Source organism: Dermacentor variabilis, chromosome 3, assembly GCF_050947875.1.
Source record: "Dermacentor variabilis isolate Ectoservices chromosome 3, ASM5094787v1, whole genome shotgun sequence".
NCBI lineage: Eukaryota > Metazoa > Arthropoda > Arachnida > Ixodida > Ixodidae > Dermacentor > Dermacentor variabilis.
In genome coordinates this window covers 225,549,735-225,577,223 of record NC_134570.1, presented here as the reverse complement: position 1 = coordinate 225,577,223, position 27,489 = coordinate 225,549,735, and the positions used below count along the sequence as shown (strand labels likewise).

The window sequence follows — 27,489 nt, the reverse complement described above, 5'->3', positions numbered from 1 at the left end:
CTGAATGATTTTTCGGTTGATCCAAGGATTTGTCTTTTCGCGTTTTTTATTCTTTTTAGGAACAAGGTTGTCCAAGCAATGAGTTAGTACACTGCAGAAGATGAGAAGAAAGGGGGTTAACCGAGGGGCGCGATTTTTATTAGTCATATCATAAGAAGCCAACAAACACTGACATCAAGGACAACATAGGGGAAATTTCTTGTGCTTGATAAATGAAATAAAGGAACGATAAATTAATGAAAATTAAAGTGGATGAAAAAACAACTAGCCGCCGGTGGGAACCGAACCCACAACCTTCGCATTTCGCGTGAGATGGAATTGAGCTACCGCGGCGCTGTTTTCCCATCCACTTTCTTGGGTATTTATGTGTCCTAGTAGAACCCTGGGAGTGTTAGCCAGCGCCACCACTCACAGACCTTGGCGGCGGACGTGGAACGTCCTTTTTGCCGCAGGCGTCACGGGAACGTGATCTTTTTGGGTGAAGGCAACTGGTCAGTAAACCCACATAGGCTACCTGAAGGCATCAATGTTGCCGGATTCGAGACCCTCGTTATCTAATCGATGAGAAGAAATGGCGTTAAGCGAGGGGCAACCTCACGGACGGTAGATGCTCGGAGCTTCGCTACAGCATTATCACGTTGCCGCGCATGAACCCGGGCAGCGATTACGCTACATCGTTCACGATGTAGCGTATGCGCGGTATTGCTGCCGGCGCTACACGTGGAGACCACGTTCTGCGCATCCTCGTCGAGCACAATGACCATGGTATGCGCCCCCAACAAGGACCTGCTGCTGCCTATAAATTTGAGCTCACCGAGGGACAGCTTCAGCGGCCACGGCAACACAGCCGTAACTATGTCAGCCAACATACGGCTATTTGTGCAGGTTAGTCATACAAAATACTGTTTCCGTAGTGACGACCTTTTTCTTATAGTGTTGCCTTGCCCACACACTATGTTATGCAACTTTTCGGAGTGTATATCATTAGTGGGTTTGCTGCTTAAGTTGTCGAGCAACGTAGAAGAAAATCCTGGACCGGTAACGGAAGCGATGATTGCAAATGTAATCGAGAACCATAAAGAGATCCTGTCCAAACTCACTGAGGTTCAGACAAATCAGGCTAGCTCTGAAACGAGAATGCTTGAAATTCAAAATCGACTTCTTGCAAATAAACAGAAGCTACTTCGCGGCATGCAATGCAGTCGGCACAGTCTTCTAGATCTTACATAGTTCGAGAGAAGCACGGTGCAGGCAGCGGCAACAGAACCGATAGGTGAAGGTAAACGAGGGTCCAGTGCCTGATGAAATAAAGAGCATAGGTGTTGGGCCGTTCGAATCGCCGCCTACTGCAGAGCGTCACAAGAATGCTGTCTTCTTAAATAGGCAAGCCGAGGAGCCAATGTTTCCAGGTGCAACGATTTTCGCGATTAAAACTCCAGGATCAGGATGGAACTGCCCGAATCATTTTCATCGATGGAAGAGCCAGGATGAGCAGGGTGATGACCAAAGAAAGGGGGCGGTGAATCCCATACTGGTCGATGTTTGCAAACCTGATAAAATACAGAGCATCAGTGTTAAGCCGTTCCAATCGCCGCCGACTGTCGAATAATAATAATAATTATTATTATTATTATTATTATTATTATTATTGTTATTATTATTATTATTATTATTATTATTATTATCCATGAAATATCAGACAAATCTGATAAATTCGCACAAGACGATATAAAAGCTATCTCTAACTGGGGTGACGTATCGATAATGCAACTTAAAGTAACTAAATATAAATGCATGCCTGTAACTCGCAGCAATATTTCTCCACCCAACTATTATCTTAACGATACTCTCCTCGAAGTCCTAACCTCCAATAAATATCTAGGCGTCCGCATAACCTCGTCACTTTCCTGGTCGCTGCACTTCGATAAGGTAATTAACAATGCAAACCGCATGCTAGGTTATATCCTCACCGAAATTTTTCTTCTTCTCCTACATCATTATTATTAATCTTATACAAAAAGCTTACTAGGAGTAAAATGGACCCCCACTAACTAGGACCCCCACCTCGAGACCTTCACTCAATTACTTGAAGTAATCTAAAACAATACCGCGCGTTCCATTTATAGCACTTATCGCCGCACATCAAGCGTAACTGCCATGAAGAACACTTTGCTACTTGCACCTCTCTCAGCCCGACATAAGTGCTTTCGCCTTGCTTTATTTCATAAACTATATTTCCACAATTCCTACCCGCGCGATAACCTTATATCATCTCCTACGTACATTTCCTCTCGCATTGATCATAGCCGTAAGGTTGGAATGATTCAATGCCGCACCAGAACCTGTAACGAATCATCTATTTCTAGGTCCTCTCAGGAATGGAACCTTCTTCCCGGCGCAGTTGTCACAATCAAGGACAACTCAAGGTTTTGTTCGGACTTATCAGACATCCTCACTCCCGGTTACAATTAACTAATCAATTTTGCTGTAATAACTAACCACTTTTTGCTGCTTTGTTATTTACTGGTGTATATGATTCTTACCCACTCATCTCTAATACTTCAGTCTTGAGGGTATTAAAAATAAATAAAAAATAAATAAATACATATTGTCAATCAGTGCTGAAGGAGAATAATAAAGCGGCAAAACTGTGAATGTTTAAACTAAGTCTTTTTTTTGGGGGGGGGGGGGGCAAACTTTTGCCCACAAAAGCAAGTTACACACAAAGCGCAGCGATAGCGGCGAACATGGTCGGAGATCGTCGACATCTGATCAACGGGTCAAGCGCGTCGGCTTTTATACATCCGGCATCGAAGGTTCCTGAGTAATCGCTGGTGTCCGCCTGTCTTCCACAAAGGTCAAGATTCGCGTAGCACATGGAGCCAGATTACGGAAGATTCGGTGACAACAGAGAGCAGAAGGAACCATCGATAACTTTCGAGAAACTTGCGATACATGCGGGCGCGTCCCCCGCTGAGTGACACATTTGTTAAACGCTGGAAAGTGGTCATCCGAAAGGATAAACAGAGGAGTATGCATTTGGAGTGCTTGGTTCATGATTGGTTCATGAACGCTGTTGCCTGTGTCCCTTCACTCGTCCTCTTGTTTGGCGTTGTTTTTATAGCTCGTAAGGTAAACTACACGTGTCAATGTAGTGGTCTGGTATACTCTAAGAAAAGTTTACACCCTTTGAGCCGTATCTTGCCACACAACGATAAACGTCATCTCTCTTGTCCGCACTTCCTTTCTATAACGCTGCGAGCCCGGTACTTCCCAGTAAAGAACGGTATGCGCGTTATCAGCGTGACATAGCATTGCTGACAGGAAATTAGCGGGCGCGGCGTTTTCAAGAAAGGAAACGCCAGCAAGGCATATGACGATTATCGTTGTGCGGCAGATATACACCCCAAAGAGTGTAAGCTTTTTTTAGAGTGTACTTCCAGACAGAGGTCCATTTGTGACGTTCGCATACAACTCGTCACGTCACCACACCGCTCTCTACTCCCCCTTCTATCTCCTCTTTGGTTGTGACCTGACATTGCTATTCCACATGCTCCTGCCAACTGCTCTCCAGTACCCGTCTGAGTACGCTCGCGAAGCTATAGCTGCAGCCACCAAGGCACGCCAGATTGCCCGCCGTCGCCTTTCTGAGTCGCAGGCAAGACAGAAGACTCTTTATGTCCAGTTCCCTGCCGGCGACCTCGTCCTCCTTTGGACTCCTTCACGGCGTGTGGGCCTCTCGGAAAAACTGCTCTCCCGGTACTCTGGCCATTAAGCGTCGTCCGACAGCTCACTGATGTGACTTATGAAGTGGCTCCAGCTGATGCTTCTCCATCGTCCACGGATATCGGCCACGTGGGCCGTCTCATGCGGCCGCCATCTAGAAGGCGCCGGGTCGGCGCTTTCGCCGCCGGAGGTTGTCACGGTGCCACGAGAGGGACAGACGGTCGCCAACAAGACGAAATAGACGACGCAGTGGGGTTCTCAATATATATATATATATATATATATATATATATATATATATATATATATATATATATTGTTATGAGTGATGTTTATTTACAGGGTGAAACGAGGTCCGAGATGGAAGCTACAGGCCAGGCCCAGCCGGCGCAGAGTAGCCCGAGGTCACGTGCGCCCACTCTACTTCTTCTTTCTCTGCCTCAGTCGCGCAGTGCTGCGACATTTTCCCCGGGGGCAGACGAAGCTCGCTGAGCGAGTTAAAGGGATCTGTGATTGTACTGCTTTAGTCTGGCCACGTGAACAACTTGCGTCGCACGTGAACGCCGATTACTTGCCGTCACTTTGGCGACGACATAGTTCACATCACTGAAGCGGCTGAGTATAACGAATGGTCCGGTGTAAGTGCCGAGAAACTTGCGGTACAATCCCTTTTTGCGAACAGGTGTCCACAACCAAGCATAATCACCGGGAGTAAAGCTGACGGGGATATGCCGCGCATCATAGCGAATCTTGCTGTTGCCTTGTGAGGACAACGCCCTAAGATGCGCCAGTCGAAGTGCTTCCTCAGCACGACACAGAGTTTGGGCGATGGAAGGATCTTCTTGGCACGATAAAGGTAGAATAGTGTCCAGAAAGCTCTGGGGAGCGAGTGCGTACAGTAAAAAGAACGGCGCATATCCAGTAACTTCGTGCTTGGCACTATTGTACGCGTACGTTACAAAAGGTAAGACGGCGTCCCAATTCTTGTGGTCAGCGGCGACATACATTGATAACATGTTGGTAAGGGTTCGATTCGTCCGCTCCGTGAGGCCATTGGTTTGCGGGTGGTAAGGAGTGGAATGCCGATATGCAGAACCACAAAGCCGTAAAAGGTCTTCAACGACGTCGGCGGTGAATTGCCGTCCACGGTCACTGATGACAACCCGGGGAGCGCCGTGACGAAGTATGACGTGATGCAACAAAAATGAAGAGACGTCGGCTGCAGTGGCGGATGGAAGTGTCGCCGTTTCCGTGTAACGAGTAAGATAATCTACGCATACTATAATCCATCGGAAGCCAGCTGACGTCTTTGGGAGCGGGCCAAGCAAGTCGATGCCGACTTTTTCAAAGGGTTGCGTCGGTGGCCTAACTGGTTGTAAATAGCCTGCTGGGGCCGTCGTTGTTTGCTTGTGGCGCTGGCAAACAGTACAGCTGGCGACATACTGTTTCGTTGTTTTCCAGAGCTTGGGCCAGAAGAATCTCTGTCTAAGTCGGTGTAGTGTGCGTGCACAGCCAAGGTGCCCGGACGTGATATCGTCATGCATGGAACGAAGGACAGCAGGGCACAGATTTTCGGGCACAACTAGAAGCAATGGAGGAACATCCGCCGAGTAATTTTTTTTGTACAGCAAACCATTACGAAAAGTAAACGGTGTTGTTCCTGCTGGCTCACGTGCAGCTGCCCGTAGGGATTTCAAGGTAGGGCCGCAACGTTGCTCGCTCTTGAAGGTACGCAGGTCTGGAAAGTCAGAAGAGATAGAAACTAGGTAGTCATCGAAGTCGTCATCGTCAGTTTTAGTGTGAGGCGAAGGGAGACGGGATAGGCAATTAGCATCCGTGTGACAGCGCCCGCTCTTGTAGTTAACGGAAAAGCTGTACTCTTGAAGGCGCAAAGCCCACTGCGTCAACCGACCAGACGGGTCACGCAGCCCAACCAGCCAACAGAGTGAATGATGGTCAGTCACTATCGTGAATGCGCGGCCATGTAGATACGGATGGAACTTCTGAATGGCGAATACGACTGCTAGGCACTCGAGTTCAGTAACGGTGTAGTTTGTCTCCGCTTTTGTAAGTGTCCGACTAGCGTAGGCAATTATATGCTCACGGCCTTCGCAGAGTTGAACAAGCACAGCGCCAACACCCGCACCGCTGGCATCACTGTGCAGCTCAGTTGACGCCTCCGGATCAAAATGCCGCAGTACCGGTCCAGAAGTCAACAAAAATTTCAGCTGTTGACACGCCGACTCGCAGTCAGTAGTCCACAAGTATGGGGTGTCTTTGTGAAGGAGAGACGTGAGGGGAGAGGCAAGCTGTGCGAAATTCTTGATAAAGCGCCGGAAATATGAGCAAAGGCCCAAAAAGCTTCGCAGATCTTTCACCGTTTGTTGCTGTTGGAAGTCGCGAACCGCTGCTATCTTTTCAGGGTCTGGTCGTATGCCGTCTTTGTCGACCAGAAAGCCTAGTACGAGGGCTTGACGCTCACCGAAATGATATTTCTTCGAGTTTAAAATAAGGCAGCTTGCTGGATACAGTTAAGAACGATCAACAGGTGCTGAGTGTGCTCGTGAAATGTCCAGCCGTAGATAATGACGTCGTCTAAATAGCACATGCAAATTTCCCATTTGAGTCCGCGGAGCACGGTATCCATAAATCGCTCGAATGTCGCTGGAGCGTTGCATAAGCCAAAGGGCATAACGTTGAACTCAAAGAGACCGTCAGGTGTCACGAAGGCTGTCTTCTCCTTGTCTGAGGGGTGCATGGGGATTTGCCAATATCCTGACCGTAAATCAACAGAAGAGAAATACGATGCGGAGTGGAGGCAGTCGACGGCGTCATCTATTCGTGGTAGGGGGCTCACGTCTTTATTTGTGACGGTGTTTAGGAGGCGATAGTCCACACATAATCTCCATGAGTTGTCTTTTTCCTTCACTAGGATCACAGGAGCAGCCCAAGGGCTACATGATTCCTGGATCACTCCTTTCTGTAACATTTCTTCGACCTGCTCGGCGATGACTTTTCTCTCTGAAGCTGAAACGCGGTAGGGCTTCTGACGAATTGGCGTTGCTTGCCCTGTATGGATGCGGTGTTGCATACGAGACGCCGGTGGTGTATGGGACGCTCGTTGGCCTTGAGCAAAATCAAACACTGTGGCGTAGCGAGCCAGCACAGCTTCCAGCAGACACTGCTCACTAGAAGACAGCGACTTGTTAATCATGCGCTTAAAGTCAGCAGAATTATCATGGTTTGAATTGGGGTAGAATTTCTTTTCGGCAGTTGACATTTCGACCGTTCCGACGCTGACAATGTCTTGTTCATCAAAACTTGCCAGTTTAAGTGCTAGCGGCAATGTTATGGATTGGGTTGAAACGTTCACTGTCCACAAACGAGTACTACCATCAGTGGTGACAACGAGGGAGCGAGGGACTATCGCATTTTGCTTGAGCGCATTGTTATAGTCGGGCTCGGCTAAACCACAAGAACCTGTACGAGGGCGAGAAGTATTCGCAGGTACAAACATTGCAGTCTGAGGGGGCAAAGTCACATCTTGTGACACGGAGAGAACGATTGCGGCATCACTGGTGCTATCTGTCATTGAAGTTCGTGTGTCGCGGCGAAGAGAAATTGCGTCACTTCCACAATCCAAAGTTGCCCCCCACTCACGCAAGAAATCAATTCCTAAAATAATGTCATGCGTTGTACGCTCAAGTACAGTAAATTCACTTCGAAATGTCTGGCCCCTATCGTAACTGAAACAGAACAGACCCCAAGTGGGCATAACATTTCACCACCAACTCCACGAAAGGTTCCAGCCAGCGTTCCGATCCCAAGAAAACAACTTTTTGTCCAAGACGATTTTTGAAGGGCAGGCTCATAACAGAAACTGCCGCCCCGGTGTCAACTAAAGCAAAAGCACTCACAATGTCAACTAAAACGCACACTTTGTTTTTAAACAATTTTACACAAGGCGGTCTTGATGAAGATGAACATATTGCGGCCTCACCCCCGTCGGTCGCACCAGCTAGTTTCGCAGCGGCGGCGGTGATAACGAGCGACGACGAGGTGATGGAGAGCGTCGTTGTCGTGTCGGTGGTGGTGTCAGGCTGCGATCGGAAGCGGGGGAGTCACTGCGGTTCGCGCGTCCCTGCTGCAGCCGCTGGAAGGAACTGGGATACGGCCAGGGCTCGTCAGCGGGCACGCGGGGTGTGTAGGAATTAAACCGTGGAGCACGATGCTGGCGGCGGGGGCAATACCTAGCAATGTGTCCAGGCACACCGTAGCTGTAGCAAATGCGGGAGTCGCGGCTTGTCGCGGGTGACACCGGTGACATGGGTGTTATGGGTGGAAACGTACTCTCAGCCTGGTTGTAGGAGGGAAGAGCCCGCGTAACAAATCGTTGCGGTGCATCTTGTCGGCGTCCCAGACTTGTCGGTTGCGGTGGCAAGTTGCTGCTCTCCGTAGAATCATCATAGGTCCTGCGAGGTTCTCGGTAACTCTGAGGTGCCCAGGTGGCCGGTGGCACACGAGAGCGATGATCAAACGCACACTGATGGCACACATGAGCGTCGTTAACAACTTTAAGACGTTCAACCTCTTCTTTAACCACTTGCCGAATCACCGAGGAGATGTCGTCGTGGGTTGGGACGGACACACTTTCAATAGTAGTAACTTTGTCCAAGCGTCCAAACTTTGGCCCAATGCTTCTCATTTTCAGCGCTTCAAACGCCCGGCAGTGTTTCCTCAGATCAGATGGAGTACTAAGATCTTCCTTCGTTATAAGAAAATTATAAACATCTTCAGCGATTCCTTTAAGCAGATGTCCTACTTTGTCTTAATCTGTCATGGTAGCGCTGACGATTCCACATAATTTCAGAACAGCCTCTATGTACGTTGTACACGTTTCGCCAGGTAATTGAGCCCGTCGATAAAGCGTCTGCTGAGCTTTCTTTATTTTAGAGATCGGGTCCCCGAAGCACTTAGTGAATTCTTCTACAAAATTTTCCCAGCTGGTCAGAACGCTCTCGTGGTTTTCAAACCAGAGGAGCGCGGTTCCAGCGAGAAAAAAAACACGTTATCGAGCTGCTTCGCAGTGCTCCGGTGGTTGTGGCGACTCACTCTGTTGTAGTGTTTAAGCCAGTCGTCGACATCTTCCTTCGCCTTCCCCGAAAACGTGGGCGGCTCTCGCAGAGGTGTCCAGTAGCCAGCCTGACCTGCGTGATTGCTGTCTGGTCCACCACAGGTGGGGTCGTCACTGCCTTCTCCGGAATCGGCAATGTCCGCTGCTTGTGGTCGTAAACCGGCCAAGCGCCTACTCCCTCGGACAGTTCGTAGAGCTGGGTCGTCCAGGATCGTCCAAGATTTACCCCGCACCTCCACCAAAGATGTTACGAATGATGTTTATTTACAGGGTGAAACGAGGTCCGAGATGGAAGCTACAGGCCAGGCCCAGCCGGCGCAGAGTACCCCGAGATCACGCGCGCCCACTCTACTTCTTCTTTCTCTGCCTCAGTCGCGCAGTGCTGCGACAATGTATATATATATATATATATATATATATGGTAAAGCTAGGGAACCATCACGTTTCTTGACGTCCGGTGAAGGATGGATGAAGCCGTGGACAGGTAGGTTGGTAAATAATATTATGACTATGCACTGTCTCATACGCTACACAAGCAGAACGGCGCACACGTCACACAGTAACTAAAATACATGCTACACATGCATGCTGAGTCCTTAAGAGGAAGCTTTAGCTCGGGCCCAACTCCGACGCGGCCTATTCAAATACATGTAAACACGCAAGAACGTTTTTCTGAGATAACCCCTGGACCAATTTTAATGAAATTTGTTGCATTTGAGAGACAAAGTTAAATTTTAGTGACTGCTGGAAGCAGTATTTTGATTTAGGGCTTCATTCTGTTAAAAAGATGTTCAAAAATTCAGAAGGTTGAAAAAAAAATAGAAGCACGAAGTTTACAATCTAATAGCTCAACATCAAGAAGAGATATCACGGTTCTGTGAACGGCATCCATTAGGTCATTCAAAGCGGACAAATTTCATATGTCATTTTACATCTTACGTGTATTTGTTACGTTGTTTACAAGGGTTCTGCAAAAGTTGTAATTACGCATTAGTAAAAATGTTTAGATTCGTGTGTAAGATGTCAAATTTGTCCGCTATAGATGTGCTATTAGGCACAATTCACAGAATTGCGATATCATTTTTCCTTGCTGAGTTACGGAGTTGTAAACTTGATAGTATCGCTTTCTTAAAATTTGCGATTTTTGCCAACCTTTAATAATAAATTGAAGCCGTAAATCGAAAATTCGAAACCAACAGTAACAATATATTAAGTTATTCTTTTAAATGCAACAAACCTTGTCAAATTTGGTGCAGTAGTTGCCGAGAAAAACGATTCTCCTTTTACATGTATTTAGATAGGAGCACCGGAGCTAAAGCTTCCTCTTAAGCTAAATGTCCTTGCTCGCGCTCACGTCCTCGTTGTCTTCAGTAGGACGCGCCAGTGACGGGACGATTTGGTCGTTGAGAAGAAGGCAGCGTGTCGACTTGCCAAAGTGCTGGGTGAGCGGTGGCGGCGGCGCGAACGTTCGGGAACGGCGAGAGATCAGATCGACCGGGAACTGTACTGGCTGGGAACAGTCGCGGGCAGTTGGTAGCTACACTGGACACCGACATCCGCCGGGGCGCGAACGGTCAGGAGGGTGCCCAGCGGTTCACCCGGGCAGCCCTCTCGGTATACCTCGGCCTCTCGAACGCCGTGTCGAACCAGTCTTCTTCCTGCCTCCGAGGCACTCGAGCCACCTCTTCCTTCATTCTTTCCCTGCCGCCGCCACCTTGTGCTCTCGTCTTGTCCGCGACGCGCCGCATAGGTAGTAAATGTCGTCGTCGTGTTTCCCCGCAATATATATATATATATATATGTGTGTGTGTGTGTGTGTGTGTGTGTGTGTGTGTGTGTGTGTGTGTGTGTGTGTGTGTGTGTGTGTGTGTGTGTGTGTGTGTGTGTGTGTGTGTGTGTGTGTGTGTGTGTGTGTGTGTGTGTGTGTGTGTGTGTGTGTGTGTGTGTGTGTGTGTGTGTGTGTGTGTGTGCGCACTAAGAGACAGAGTGGGAGATTCAAAAAACGAGCCAACAACACTTATGAAAAGGGGGACCGGCCTCTTTCCGCGTCCCCTGTGCGCTCTGACAAAGGCAGGTCCCTCGGCCGAAACATCTTTAACATATATATTATATGTGTGTGCGTGTGTGTGTTACTCGTAAAGAAAACGGAGTTGAAAGAACATGCGCGCCGAGACTTCAAATTCATCTCAGTTCCAGCCAGCGGACTGCACAGATGGACCCTCCTTGACCTTTACAAAAAGGATCAAGGCTCATTTGGGGATGATGACCTGCAGTTTTAGAAGCACTGTTTTAAACAGTATTTAAATAAGTACAGTCTAAACATAAAAATCGCTTCCAGTAATGCAGTGGTTCCAATAAATTAGTCGCCAAAACTTCTGATATCCCTCAGCATATAACTCCTTTTCATTTCATAACATAAGGCGGAGGCTGAACCGGTGGCAACAACGTTGCTGCTTCGCCCACATAGCATATGAGTGGTGAGCGAATAAAACTTACCGGATTCAAAGCTGCAAAAAAGATTTTCCAGCCAGAATTTTTTTCTACACAGATTCTGTCAGTCATTTCTGTGCTATGAACACGGCAGCTCACGACGTGAGATAAATATGACCAGATAGAAAAATAAACAGCGCCTCGTGTAACGGCGTCATCGCTGATGGCGGTGCCATAAGTGGGAACGGCTGAGTGCTGCAGATAGCAACCAAGCTGAGGTGCCTGACGTCCCGACCGTCTCCTATCAAGTCACGCCGATATCGAGAACGACACCGCGATTTCACAGACCTCGCCAGACGTCGTAGACAGAGATAATACTCGGCGTGAAGCTCCCCGCCATCAGTTCAGCGGGGGCATGGACAACTGCCGCGGCGAAGCCCGCGATCGCGGCGGCGACAACATCGTGCTGACACTGGCGGACGCCGAGCGCCTCGGCACGGCATGCATGAGCGGCATGGCCCGCGGTTACTACCAGAGCGGAGCAGACGAGCAGCAGACCCTTGGCGAGAACACCCGGGCCTACCGCAGGTCAGTTCTGCGCCCGTGTGGCACCACGTCGCAGACGCTGAATCGCATTGGTTGTCTCTCAAAGGCTGAGTGGCGACGCTGGAAATACTTTTTTTCGATCGTTTAGTACTCACTCATTATATCTTATGTGTTGCTTTCCCCAAAATGGCATGTGGGGTTTTGGTAAGATGTATCATTACAACTTTAGAACAGTACAATAAAGAGGGCGAAAACTAAACCGGTGTAGCACTAGGGTGGTACGAAAACCAACCCGAAACCAGCAGAGGGAAAACTGGGAGCCAAAAAGAAGAAAGGATACCCCGATAATATACACCCCTAAAAGAGAGAAATTGACGAATATATAAAATAAAGAAGCACATAAAGTTTTGTAAAAGCTAGTAGGATACCTTTTTCTTTTGTAATATCAATTGCAATGGTGAATACGTGTAGAGCTACACCTGCCTTTTGGTCATTTGCTCGGTATATACGTAAGCACGCTCGGAGTGCATCAAAGCGGTGAGCAATAACACCTAAAACTCTGAGCGAGGCGTCGAATAAGTTGGCCCCAGGTAATATGCCCGGCTGCCTTGCGGTCATTCTGGTTCAGATGAGGCAAGTCCTGAGGGAGATCTAGTTTCAAGAAAATAGTCGCGCCAGCGCTTCAGAACCGACATGCTTGCCTTTCACAAGCTAAGTACCAAGTTGATTGCATGGTACGTCACGATAAAAAGTTGCTACAACCTATTGAATGCTCGAAGAGCATGGATGAAGGTCGTTCTTCAATATCTGAGGATGATACGTGATCGCCCGATCACATAACGCTGTGGGCAATCGGTCGCTTTTGCGTATGCTATTATGCTAACAGCGCGACAGCAGACAAAGCACGAAAAGGCACGATGGCCGCAAGAGCTGTCTCCATTGTAATTTTCCGTCATTTGTCCGCTATCGCACTTGGAACTTCAGGGATTACCAACTAGACCGAGCTCACACGTTGCTTTTATGTAAGGCGTCATAGTAAATTAGCGAACCGGACGTCTCCGCGACAACGCCAGAATGAGTTAGCGCTCGTCCCGATTTTTCCCTTGTCACCTCTTGCACTGTCGCACTCATATCGAACCCTAACCAACTAGCCCACTTGTCCGTTCACTCTGCATTGTGTGCACCTGTGCGTGTTCATGTAACGACAGCTACGACACTTGATGTCGCAATCGCTGTATAGGCGGCGCCTATCGCGCATCAGTGTGGTCTGCCGACACGAAACGGTTTCTCCCATAGTGGCGACGCTCGTGCGATGCTATGCGAACAAGGAGTCTTGCAGTGTTTCTAACCAAATGCGCCGCACCAGTAATCTACTCTCAAGACGAAAGCATTTTACAGTCTGTCCATGCTGTCTGCGTTTACGGCGCCAACCGCTGCTGAAGCCGTTGCCTGCGCAACTCGTCGTAACTCTGGCACAATTCTATCACTTCAGCGACAGTGTGAGGACTCTTCGATAATAACATTTGGAATGCGTCGTCCTGAATACCCTTCATTATATGTTTTATCTTCTCCTCCTCTGACATCGACGCATTCACCCGTTTGCAAAGGTCGACAATGTCCTCAATGTAGCTTGTGAAGTTTTCTCCGGCCTCTTGGGCTCGTGTGCGCAAACGTTGTTCTGCACGAAGCTTTCTTACTGCAGGCCGACCGAAAACTTGGGTAAAGTTGGTCTTGAAGACCAACCACGAAGTGAGGTCGGCTTCATGGTTTAGAAACCATAGTTTCGCAACGTCCGTAAGATAAAATGCGACGTTTCTCAACTTGGTAACGTCGTCCCACTGGTTATGGGCACTCACTCGCTCATAAGACGAGATCCAATCTTCAACGTCTTTGTCATCTGTGCCGGAGAAGATAGGGGCATCTCGCTGACGCAAGGCACCGGCACAAACCAAGGTGGCCGGCGCCGTTGGAGGAGCAGGAGGAGTGCGTGCGTCGTCGGGCATGATGGGGGTAGAGTGCGACTCCGAAGTTCCAGGGTGGTCGAAACCCAGCAGCTCCACCACTTGCTAAGAGATTTATTAGCAACGGGCGCGAACGGGTAGCTGTCACAAGCGTCCGTCGAAAGACAGCAACCACGAGCTCATGCCGGTGGCGATGGTGCTGTGGCGCAGGCGGCTACTCTTCTTCGTTACAGTTTCCTACAAATACCTGAGAAAACTCTGGCGCTGCATTCGTTCACCTACCATGGTAACGATGGGTAGTACATGGATTTGACGCATCTTCGAGCTTGCGGCTTCAGATTTTCCTGTACCTTTGTTATGACGCTTTATCTGAGCCTAAACTAGCCTAAATATCAAAGCAATTTACACTTTTTCTTTGCAGAAGGTAAAATTTCGAGGCCGCTTACTTTTCACCTTTAAGAGTGGAACGCGGTTGCATTCAAAGATCCCTGACTTCTCCGCACGCTTCCCGGCAACTGCATCTTATGTAACCTTAATGTTTACCAGGAAACGCTGGCGGCGAATGCTATGCACGAAGGCGAGCTTTCTGGTAGAAACACGGCATCTCACGCGGGCGGAACATGGAGGTAGTGAAAATCCGCGCCAAGAGAATTAAAATTAAAGGCTTATCAAGGTTAAGCCCAGTGGATGCAAAGCATCCACTGGGCTTAACCTTAGCGTATCCTTAGCGTTTGGAGGCATCTTGACCGCATACACGCCCGGCGCAAAGACGCTGGCGTGGTTGCGGGCACAGAGACTGACGCGACAGCGGGCGCGCGCCGCTTCATCCCTGGCGCGACGTCACATATCACGTGATGCAGCGATGGTGGCGCCGCCGCCGCGTCGCGCGCGACGGCGCGAACCGAAGCGTGGAGGCCTCCGCCGGGCGACGTCCGACGGCGCGATATGAGGCCCCATCTGCAGCCGGTGTGACGTCATCACGTGACGTCACATCATGTCATCTCACTTCAAGGTCAATGGTGGCCACCGCCGGGAGGCGACCGACGGCGCGATATAAGGCCCCATCTGCAGCCGGTGTGACGTCATCACGTGACGTCATGCCACGTGACCTACTTGAAGGTCACTTGAAGGTCAATGGTGGCCACCGCCGGGAGGCGACCGACGGCGCGATATGAGGCCCCATCTGCAGCCTGTGTGACGTCATCACGTGACGTCATGTCACGTGACCCCACTTCAGGGTCAATGGTGGCCACCGCCGGGCGTCGCGCGAAGGCCCGAAACCTACGTTAATATGCTTCGCATAATATCATTTTCAGGTTCCTGTTACAGTTTTGCACTTTTAGTATTTCAGTCTGAGGAGATTTAGCATAAAAGGCATGCGGTGTCGGTGGTTCGTTTCATGGCGTTTGTTGTGGGCTGTCGATCTCAAAATTTCTAGAAATAACTTTGTGAGAAATGTAAGACAAGGCATCAGTAACTTTATTGATGTGATGGTGGGGCAATAGAATCCACATATACCGCATGTCCACTGTTTGTGGAGCTGCCCCACTCCCATGGCAGTAGAGCCCATTGCAAACCATTCCTTTTCCTCGTGGGAGGCCGCTCTTCGGGTCACCCGCTCGGATGACCAGCTCTGGCTGCTGTACCGTGCTTGCCTAGAGATGTCAGCCAGGGGGCTCCCGGACGTCTACGGGCCCAGCCACATTTGAATAGATCCAATAAAGTTTTATCCATCCTACCGCATAACATATAGCAAGGCGTGACGTACACATATACCTAAACATATAGGGAGATTTTCACTCACGCGACGCCGGCACCGATGCCGGACGCCGACACCGGATTTTCTGCGACAGGATGCCCATAACGCTTTCGCTTTAATAGGGCTCTGCAAGCACGCATGACCACTGCTCATTGTAATGCTCCTGTTTGTCCATGGGGTAATGGTTTGCATATCAGGCTACCCTGCTACAAGATGTCCTGAGTTGGAATCCTGCCTTCGGGCAATTATATTTTTTTCTATTTAATGTTTTATAAACCCAGTACTTTTTAAGAATGGTCACATTGCAAAATCGCGAGGCCATTTAAAGCAATATTGACAAATTTCAGGCCAATCCACCCATCATTCGCATGCTGGCGGAACTGCCGTGACTGCAGCTCCCGTGGACACTATAGTGCAACACTAGTTCTCAGTTAATTGTGCAAAGCTCGTGGCTTAAGAGACTTGTTCCTTCTCCTCTTTCGTATGTATTGACAGTTTACCATATGCTTCGCCTAAATTCGTTCAGCTCGGTGCTGGTTAATAAATGGGCTTCAAAGTGAGAGAGCGCCAAATTCGCGCCGCTGCTCACGCGTCACTCGTCTGTCACTTCATCCCCCGATGGCTCCGATGTCGCTTATCACGGTGGACCGCCCCTCTTTCTGCGAAGGCTATGATGGCAGCAGCCCGCGGTGGCCTTCAGCACTTTCACTGGCGGGCAGAACCTTGCAGAGGGCTGCACCGAACGTGCACCAGTGGACCCCGCATCTTCCCAAGATCTTCCACTAGCGACAAGATACTCAACCTGGCTTGCTTTCCGGACGTACACGTGTTCAATCGGCACACCAGGTGGTGCAGTCACTGTTGCCAACTATAAATAAAAAAGGACTGCCTTTCGAGGACACCAAAAAGCGGAAAATCCGCGATACGAGCACCTAAAACCCGCTAAAAGCCGACGTAATGCAGACATCAGAATCACGCTGAACTAGGCGGTAAGTTTTCATTTTCCCGGAGGGGGGGGGGGGGACGAACAGCTTCCCGAATACTATATGTGCAATATATCCTGCACTTGAAGAAGCTTCGTCTGACCTCGAAGAATTGTTTACTGAAGTGACAGCCTTAAATGAGAATTTACAAGACCTCATAGTAGGTGACCGTTAAGTTTCACAGCCTGAGTCCTCTCCAACCACCAAAAATCTGGCGTCTCTCGGTGGTGTAATCTTGCTTCGTGTAATTGTCGTATACTTAGCTATCACTAATACTGCTTCGCCTTTCCAGCGAAACTGCAGCCTCTCTCTGTCTTTTCCCTTCTTTTTCTGTGAATCCGAGTATAAGCGCTCCTGTGCGTACTGCTGCTCATTCTGATTTCGGGTGAATCCGGATTGGCCTCATTTCGGTTACTGAGTAAGTTATACAGGCTGCCCCAACTATCATGCAACAAGACGTAAAAAAAGAGCAGCTGCGTTAGTCGAAGAAAACCTAGCGTCTATTGTTTCCAGTACAGTCGAGTAGCCGCCAGTAATTCTTCCGTTCCTTAAATTTAATTCGACAATTGCAATTACTTATCTAATTTGAAAGGTACTGTCCCGATTATCAAAGTGTGAATGAGGCATCTGTAGGCACCCCCAAGTGACATCTAACTGCTGTGTTTTCAGCGACGTACTAATTGCGTAAAACTTTTTCCGACTGGCAAAGAATACACACAAAATATGAAGAATACCACGTGACTTTGCTCCCCCCCGCATCATAAAGGAGGGCCCTCAAATAAGCTGGTTGAAAGCAATTGCATTGCCTGTCGCAAACCCGAAGAGACAGCGCATCACCTTGATAATGACGTGGAAGGAGCACCAACAGAAGGTTTCGCGGCTTTGCAGCTATTCCTTCCTCTCATTTCTACGTCACACTTATCATCTGTCTATGGGGTGACTGATCACATTGGTAACAAAAGCCCCTTAAAACGTGGCCGAAACGCATCTCTGACTATGCACGAAACGCGAAAAGCAATGGAATAGGCATAGAATGTTTCAAAATCCCGGCTTTGCTCGCACTGCATCGATAGGGTGCGTGCGCAGCTATATTTCGCGCCAGAAACTTGCTCCGGACTAAAGGCAAATTAAAGTGACGGTTTTATTTTTCATGAGAGTGTATACGTGCTCCAAAAACAAGTTCAGGGCATAAAATAAAAGCAAAATAGACAGACCGGGGAGCGACCCACGAGTTGGGAAAAGGCACAAGTGATGCGTTCAAGAAAGTAAGTAACCACTTCTAAATGAGCCGAATCGACAATCTGGACGCCTGAACAACGAACAAAAGAAAATACATCAGATTTCAGTGCGCCCTTATTATCTATGAATATGTAAGTGCCGTTGGACACCAGCTGCTGCATAGAGGACGTGTTTGAATAGGTCTCCTTCTGCAGCTACGCAGTACTGAGTCCGATTTATCGCATCTTCAGTAGCTTTCTTGATGACCGACGCTCGAATTCTACGGCAGACATTCGTTATCCCTGTCTTGAGTTGACCTGACATCGGTGTCGATAATGTAAGAACGATCTTTCACCTAACCCCAAAGAAAGACATTGAGTGGAGAGAGGTCACGAGACCTAGCCGGCCAATTTACAGGCCCGTACCTTCCAATCTATTACGCATGAGAAGTCGCATGCAACTAGTTTGGTGCTCGGCTGCTGTTGTGTGCTGGCGCCCCATCTTGCTGATACCACAGATGTGGAAGACACCACAACGCTACTTCGCTGAGAAACTCATCCACCCCTCCTTCGAAGATTTCGTCCACGTAACGCGTTCCAATCAATGTGTCATCGAAGATGTGACCGAATGTAGCACCGGCGTAAACTCCACACCACACATTGAACGACCCTTCTCCTAGGGCCGATTGCGCTTTAGCCAGTGTGAACTGGTGTTGCCGTAATGGTGTGCATTATGCAAATTTACCTGGCCGTTTCTGCAAAGATGGGTTTCGTCGGTGCACGTGACGTTGCTAGAAAAGTACGGTGACTCAACGCATTTTGTGAGGACCACATTCCAGAAATGCAGGCGAATGCGCAGGTCCTTTTCTTCCAAGCATTTGTGCATGTTTAGGTGGTACGGGTGAATTAGGCCGAGTCCTTTAGAATACTCCAAACTGATGACTTGGTAATTGGTACCTGGGCGGCCACGTCCCGCAAGCTAGCATTTGGGCTTGACGCCATAAATTCTAGAGCATCCGTCCATAGGTTAGAACTCAAAGATGAAGCCCTCCGCCGCTGTTTCTTGAAGCTGCTGGCTTGTCTCAGGTTTTCATAGTTTCTGATGATAGTCGATGCGTTTTGTCTACCGCTACACTTTCACAACTAATATATATTTGCGGCCTTCATCTTGTTGCCCTTTGCAGCTCCCAAGGCAAGGATTATGTTTTCCTTCTGCTCACTAAGGAAAGAACGGCGAGTGGGACGAAACAAAACGAAGCTTTAAACACTGACCTTGTCAATTCACTTTTGTGGGGGTAGGTTTGGTGGAAAAAAGAAAGAGAAAAATACTATCCCTGCACTTTGTCTACGCTAAGACAAAAACTATCACAGCTTGTTTCCTACTGCCTCCTAACGCGAGGTCTTACTTCGGCGGGGGCCCGGGAGATAAGGCACTAGCTCGATCACGATGTTGTTCTTTATTTGCTCTATTTCGTTCTGGATAACTCAGAAGGAGCCTATTCGAGGGCGCTGCTTTATGATTCGGATGGGAGCGCACTCACGTGGTATTCGCCATATATCGCAAGGTTTAATTATTAGCAGAAAAAAAAATAGTACGCCATGAGTACGTCGCTGAAAATGTTGCAGTTAGATGTCCCTTGGCTGCGTCTACAAATGCCTGATTGACACTTCGATTATTGTGATTACACAATTAAATCTCAGTGACGAAAAAATTACGGGCAGCTACTCCAATGTACTAGAAAAAATATGTACCAAAGTTTCGTCGAGTAACTCATTGCTTTCTTCTGAACCTTGGTGCATGATAGTTAATTAGGAGACCCTGTATATATTTACGACCTCTGCATGCGAGTGACGATGTTTCCATCCCTAACAAATGTAATTTTTAGAAGTTCTTTTCAATGAGTTATTAGCTTTGCTGACTGGACAGAGAAGCGATATTGAGACGCATATCATTCGCGTGCATTTCACAGGCCGTTGATAAAAGACTCTGCGGAAGGGGCCACTGAAGTCTACAGGCCTTCGTTTTTTCTCACGGTCAAAAAAAGCACGGGAAGCATTTTGAAGCGAGGGGAACATACAGCAACATATTCACTGTATAGGCATAAGCTATCCGTACCTTTAGAAATAATTGTTAATTGGCTACGCGCTTCTTTTTTAAAAATATAATAAAATTTGCCCTGTCTATGTACTTAAATATACTGCGTATGCGCGTTGGTTACAGTGGAAATGTAAAACAACGTTGAAGTGAGAAAATACCGATGAGACAACCGTCGCTAGTACTTCTAATGCGCTTGTTCTCCTATTGTCGGGATTTGTAAAAGTAAAGCGAATTTTGAATTAGATATCAGTGCAGGCCCGCGCCAACAATGATGCAGTAAGCTGTAAACCACAGTAAAATTTGAAGTGAGAAGGTCGAGGCAAGTCAAAAGAAATCTCCAATGTGACAAAACTCTGACAATGACACGTTAGATGGGGGGCGGGTAGGCGTCTGCATCATAGGGAGCGCTCAGCCTCCCGCCTCCCCCGGAAAACTCCGGAGGGGGCTCGGGTCCTGGAGCCCGCCCGTAGTCAGCGCCTATGACACTGAAAATATATTTTATTGCGTTTACATAAAACACAATGAAGGGAAGTTACCCTAGGCAGAAATTTGGTCTCTTTTTTCTTCCTTATTGCGATAAGTGGTCAATGTATGAAGACAAAACACGGGGAATGCGGAGGATGGCAATTCAAGACGATGAGCAAAACGTGAACAAGGTGAATGCAGGAGCCTTTTTAACGTTTCGTCAAGTGGACTTGTCTTCAAGGCGACGCACGCTTTCCTCGCCACAGTATATATAGGTGGGGTTCTTCTAAAGGGGAGAGGGTGTGAGGCGAGAGGGTGCGGAAACGAGGGAAGGTGTGTTAGCGTGTCGAATTGAGAGTAAAGGAACGTTGTAAACAAGACCAACGCCAGCCCTAGCCCCCCTCCCCCCAGTCTGTCAACGCACGCATGTTAGGCGGCGTGTCAACGGCGTCTGAAACACCGGCTGAAAAAAAAAGAAGAATGGAAAGGAAAAAAAGAAAAAGGGGGGGGGGATACGCCAAGAAATCAAACTAAGTGTTGTTGCCTATAGCTTGAAGTTTAGCATAGCGAATAGATTCTAAAGCTCCCTTTGAAACGTTTATGCCTATTGGTTGCAATGTCTTGAACTTATGGATAAGGTATGATTCTCTGTATTTTCTTTCTCGTTTAGAACGGAAATTTGAAAGTAAGATGTAGAGTTTAAGTTCATAAAAATTACGACCTGGTTGGTTGAAATGCTCGGCGACGGCTTTGGGAAGCTTCTCAGCTGTGTCCACGCGATGTCCGTTTAATCTGACGTTCATTGATTGTCCTGTTTCACCGATATAGTGTTTCTTACAGAAGGAACATTCAAGCATATAAATCACATCCGAACTTGTACAAGTGAAGCTAGATTTGAGTTAATGTGTGTAGCTATTTGCTGTGCTTTTAATTTTAACGTCACTTTGAAGGCGCCTGCAGGTTTTGCATCTAGGGTGACAACATGCTGTTGGCTGACTCTTGCTTGCACTAACATGTCTTTAATGTTCCTGTTTCGGCGATACGTAACCCTGGCTACATCCGGGAACGCTTTTCGCAGACGCTCGTTACTTGTTACTTACGTTACTTGTCACAGGCGCTCGTTACATGGCTCCTGCATTCACTTTGTTCACGTTTTGCTCAATGTATGAAGAGGTGTTTATGTGACTATGAAGCGCGGAAACGCCTTACGAAACGATACTAAGAAAACATGCTTCTGTGCGTTGCCGGAACAATGACTGTGAACTGCCGGAACAAGGACTGGCCGGAAAGCACGTTGAACTACCATGTAGTGATGAAAATTACAAAAAAATGTATTCTGTTTCATCCTGGTATGGTCGCGCTTCCTCTGTCTGTATTTGTTTGCTAGCGTCGCTTAGTTTATGATTGCTGTCATCACTGATCGCGCAGATCGCGCCAATCTTGCGAACAATGTGCTCGGGCCGCGGGCAACTCAAGCGGCATTTATTATCAATTCTTCGCAGACCAGCCCGCACACCAAGGATGGCATTCGTCATATATGTGGACCTTCCTTTCTGGAACTCAGATTTATTCACCTTGAGCTGTATAAAAACACGCTCGACATCAGCATTGGACCAGGCAGCACCATTACTTATAAGGCAAAATTAGCCAATCTAATTTTAAATGTGCTTAAGCGGGGACTTCACATAAAAAATTTAACAGCGCAAACACATGCAACCACAAAGTATCAAGGACGAGACACAGACACAAGGACGACACAGACACAGACACAAGGACGAGACGAGATACTTTGTGGTTGCATGTGTTTGCGCTGTTACAATTTTTATGTCAAGTATGCACCAACTCGGCCAGAAAGAAGTTTTAATTAAGCGGAGACTTATATCACAAGGCGAGATCGCCGAATACGTATTTGTGAAAATTCCTCAGAGTGAAGCTGCTAGGAACTGCCGAAACCGCTAGCGATATATTTAGAGAAGGCATGGAAGAACAAGTGCGAAGTATATTGTTCGTGTTTTATCATAATTCCTTCTTAAGTTGGCATCTTTTCATACCAGCTTATGTAGTCTTTTGCTCTCTGTCTCGCTGATTATGCCCCAATGTTTTTAGCAGAATTTCTGGCAATTATTCTAGCTGCTAGACAATTGGGTCTACAAAATTCGAAAGTAATATTTGTTACTGATGTGTTTTCCGTTTGTACTTATTTACCTTCTAATAATCGGTCACACCTTCTGCATATATATTCGACGCTTGCCCCAAGCAATCTGTTTCAAGTACGCTTTGTCTGGCTCCCCGGTCACAGTGGAATCTTTTTAAATGAATCAGCTTACTCGTTCGCATCCTCATCACTGTTGGGCTGCTGAGCACGAAGTCGCGGGATCGAATCCCGGCCACGGCGGCTGCATTTCGATGGGGGCAAAATGCGAAAACACCCGTGTACTTATATTTAGGTGCACGTTAAAGAACCCCAGGTGGTACTAATTTCCGGAGTCCTCCACTACGGCGTGCGTCATAATCAGAAAGTGGTTTTGGCACGTAAAACACCATATTTTAATTTTTTAATCCTCATCACTAGCTGGCCCAGTCATAAATATTGTGACGTGGCAGTGGCGGTTGAGGACATTGCAAAAAAACTGTGATTGGCAAAACTTACTTTATTGGGCGAACCTGTGCCCAGGAAAACAGGCTACAGTCAATGCTCAACGAAAACGGCGAACACGGTCGACCGTCGAAAATCTGCTCAGCGAGTCAAGCGCGTCGGCTTTTGTAGATCAGTCGTCGAATGTTCCAGAGTAATCGCTAGGACCCGCGTGCCTTCCACAAAGTTCTAGGCCATTCGCATCGCGCGTGCATGCAATCAGATTACACAAAGTTCGGCGACAATAGACAGCGAATAGGAGCATGGATAACATTCTATTAGCCTCCGATACATGTAGATGCGTCCTGCGCTGAGCGATAACATTTCTTAGACGGTAGAAGCGCTCACGCGTAAAAGATGAACGAGTTCACGTGTCAATTCCCCCCTTTAAAAAGACATCGTCTCGATGCTAGAAACATAACGGGAGGTGAAACAAAAAAGGACACTTGTTACATAAAGTAACAAAACAAAAAGAAACAGTATATGGTGACACAGTCCAAAAAAAAAGTCCAAAGTTCAGCTATGCGACGTACCCAAAGTTCATTAGCGCCGCTGTGATAGCGAATTGTCGTCTGGCACGACCTCGTAGTCGAATGCAACCATGCGTCGGATGATCTTGTATGGTCCGAAATGGCGGCGCAAAAGCTTCTCGCTCAGTCCTCGTCGGCGTATAGGGGTCTAAGCCCAAACACGGTCGCCGGGCTGATACTCGACGTAGCGTCGTCAAAAGTTGGTAGTGTCGGCTGTTGGTCTTCTGCTGGTTCTTGATCCGCAGGCGGGCGAGCTGTCGGGCTTCTTCGGCGCGCTGGAGATAGGTGGCGACGTCAAGATTCTCTTCATCGCAGACGTGCGGCTGCATGGCGTCGAGAGTAGTCGCCGGATTCCCACCGTAAACCAGCTTGAACGGCGTGATCGGTGTTGTTTCTTGCACCGCCGCGTTGTAAGCAAAGGTTACGTATTGCAGGACGGCATCCCAGGTCTTGTGTTCGACGTCGACGTAAGTACACTGCTAGCATGTCGGCGAGGGTCTTTTTCAGGCGCTCCGTGAGACCATTCGTTTGCGGATGGTAGGCTGTTGCCCTCCTGTGGCTTGTCTGGCTGTATTGCAGAATGGCTTCGGTGAGCTCTGCAGTAAAGGCCGTTCCTCTGTCGGTGATGAGGACTGCTCGGGCACCATGTCGCAGCAACATGTTCTCGACGAAAAATTTCACCACTTCGGCTGCGCTGCCTTTCGGTAGAGCTTTAGTTTCAACGAAGCGGGTGGGATAGTCCGTCGCCAACGACAATCCACTTATTTCCGGATGTTGACGTCGCAAACGGTCCCAACAAATCCATCCCGATCTGCTGAAATGGTCAGCAAGGAGGTTCGATCGGCTGTAGTAATCGTGCTGGCCTTGTCGGTGGTGTCTTGCGTCGCTGACATTCTCGGCATGTCTTGACGTAATGGGCGACGTCAGCGGTCAGACACGGCCAGTAATACCTTTCCTGTATCCTCGAAAGGGTCCGGGAGAATCCGAGGTGCCCAGCGGTTGGATCGTCATTTAGGACGTGGAGTACACTTGGACGCAGTGCTAACGGAACAACAAGAAGGTAGCTGGCGCGGACTGGCGAGAACATCTTCACGGGCTAGTTGTTTAAATGCCGCGCTTAAATGCCCTAGGGACCTAGGGACAGAGCACCTCCACCAGATCTCACGTGGTAGTGACGGTTGAGGACACAGCAAGAAAACTGTGAATGAAAAAACTAACTTTATTGGGCGAACCTGTGAAATACAACGCTACAAGTTAATAGAACGATTAAGAGTATCGCCACTCGTCGGACAGGACTGCGGTAACAGGACATATTGAAGCTAGTAAGAAGCCTGGTCATCAGCAGATTCATGTATAATCTACCGTACTAATGGCTAAATCTCCGTGAAGAGAAACAAGCGGAAGTAATCTTTTGGAAAGCTCACAAGACCTAACTGAAACTCCCAATCAGTACGCCTACAGAGAAATTGGTTGCCTTGGGGGAGCGAAATACCTCCCGAGAATATCAGGAAGCTCCGCTCCATGTACAAAAAGAAAGAGAGAGAGAGAGACAAGAGAAAGGTGAAAGGCAGGGAGGTTAACCAGATGGGGAGATCCGGTTTGCTACCCTACGCTGGGGAGAGAGGGGAGGAGGAAGACAAAGAGAAAGACTCTTGCAAACACCAACTGGCCGAGCGCATGTCAGATATGCCTTGCTTATACTGAACAAATTAAGAGAATGGCAACAACAGCTAACATACCACGTAATCTCCTCAGGAATCTCAGAGTAAACCCGACACCGAAGAACATGGTCCCGAACTTGCACGAAGGCAGGCGAGCAGCACGTGCAGATTACATCCAACGCACGCACTGCCCGAAAAGCGACGTAGTGTACGAAGACGCACCCACACAAGATCCTAAACGAGGGCGCAGAGCGGGCACGGTCATCAAACGAACCATCGCAAAATCACAAGCGGCTTAATAAGCAAAAGCACCGTCACCGAAGCTGAGGAGCTAGCTGTCGCTCTAGCAGCGGCGGAAGGCTTCAGAGCTGGCAAATCTCTCACAATTCTAACTGATTCTCAAGACGCCTGCCGGCATTTCCTGGACGGCTGAATAAGCCGCCACTCAATCCGTGTACTCCTCGAGATGACAGGCGGCGTAACGCACCACACAACACAACCACAGCCGATCCAACACAATATACTGCGGGTGCCGGGACATGCAGGAAAAGCGGGGAATGAAAAGGCGGACGGGGTAGCTCGAAGGTTTGCAATCCGAGCACCCGAATAATCTACATTTGAAAGTCTACCGCCTGTTTCAAATCAATATTCGGCTTTGTTGGCACGAAACAGGGAAACCATGATACGATAAATCCCACATAACTCCCTCACGAGTGCGGAGGCCACTGATTGGAGACAGCTCCAGACAGGAACTTTCCCCACCTTAAACCTACCGAGTAAAATGTACCCCACCAGATGCGCAGCTAAATGTCCGGAGTGCTGTCGAAAGCCCACCTTGTATCACACTACATGGGAATGCCAACTTACAACAGCAGCCTCCAAAATTATAAGTCTAAGTGCGGGGAAATAGGAGGCACTGATCGCCAGCGACGACCAAATCGGTCTCGTGCAGCGAGCACGCAGGGCAGCTGAGGCCCTTGGAATAAAGAGCCCCGCCCATGATAAACCCATTCAAAAGCGTCCAAGAAGACCCTGACAGACTACAACAAAAGATCTTGCAGAGATCAATGGATGCTTAAATGATGATGATGATGAAAATGATGATGATCGCCAACAGCGGCGCAGCAGGACCATACTCTCGCGCCAGGCGCGATGAGGAGCAAGCGGAAGATAAGCGCTCCTCATCGACCGCCACAGGTAACTCCAGGGGCACTATAACGTAAAACTATTTCAATATGTTTTTATTCCAATCTCCTGACGTCAAATTTGCGTAACCGCCGACGCAAGCATCCAGCGGTGACCCGCAGGTTGTTTGAGCAGGCCGATCAAACTGCCTCCTCATATATAGGAGGTCACTCTTGTTTACCTGAAAAAAAAATAACATTGCCTACACTGAGCGGCTTGACTTATCTAATTGGCTGACACGATGCGAGGAGCACGCTCAAGTGGAGACGGATTCTAGACAATCGGTAACCGGATGTAGTGGGAGGTGCCAGTGTTTGCGATTGGTCCGCTTTCCCTTACTTAGCTTGCGGTGGCTGGTGGAAAATCGCTGCGGCATGCAACAGAAGCTTAAGAATGACGCTAAAACGGATCCTGAGCAAAGAATAGTTGGCAGAACGAGGTCGTAAACGTGCCAAAAGTGCTCCAAAACGTTACGCGGCCACGCAATAAGATTTATTATACGCAAATAAACCCATGCTCTCCGGCAGGTGCGAGTAGCCAGTGCCTGAGCGATCGGTGGCAGCCATCTTTTATTCCTTTCGAAACGGGGCAGCCTGCAGTATTCAGAAGAAAATTCCGTGTTGTTGGGCATATTGATGCATCTTTAACGTGCACACGTCACTTTGACGCGGTGAGTTATTGTGGTTTTGTAACGCCGCGTGACGTTACAAAACACTTCACCTCACAGTGACGTCGCGTGAGGTGAAGTGGGTGGCAGCCGAAATCTTTGACCAATAGCCGAGGGCTAATGGCGAAAAGGCGTCGAATCAGAAAGAACAATTTTTTTTGTTTGGTCACGTGACCGACAGGCGAAGTGGGGTTGGTCCAAAAAGTTTCTCACCAGTCGGGGAGGGCTGATTGCAGAATTGGAATAGAAAAGTTTGGAATAGCTTTACGTCATAGCGCCCCAGATATCGCCGCACCGAGGCAGGAGGGGGCGACTTCACCGTGGCCGTGGTGCGTCTCCAAATGCAGCCGGGTCGCCACGTTACGGGCGCCAACGTGGGAACGACGCTCTCCAGCAGTCCAAGCCAGCGGGCCCAAGAGTGCGTAGCCACCTTGTTCTTGTTCCCCTAGTGAAATGGCGCAACCCATACTAAGTCATCGGCCATGAACAGGG

General features: G+C 48.5%; 1 protein-coding gene across 2 annotated transcripts in view; it reads left to right on the top strand.

Moving 5' to 3' along the window:
* The first annotated feature begins 11,626 nt into the window (after positions 1 to 11,626).
* The window catches only part of LOC142576671 (2-Hydroxyacid oxidase 1-like), a 229,103-nt gene continuing 213,240 nt past the window's right edge, over positions 11,627 to 27,489 (top strand). The window contains exon 1 of one of the 2 annotated variants that reach the window (XM_075686901.1): positions 11,627 to 11,878. In XM_075686901.1, the coding sequence (XP_075543016.1) occupies positions 11,706 to 11,878 (173 nt within the window). In that variant the 5' untranslated portion in view covers positions 11,627 to 11,705. The remainder of the gene's footprint in view (positions 11,879 to 27,489) is intronic. The other variant, XM_075686900.1, reaches the window with a different exon arrangement.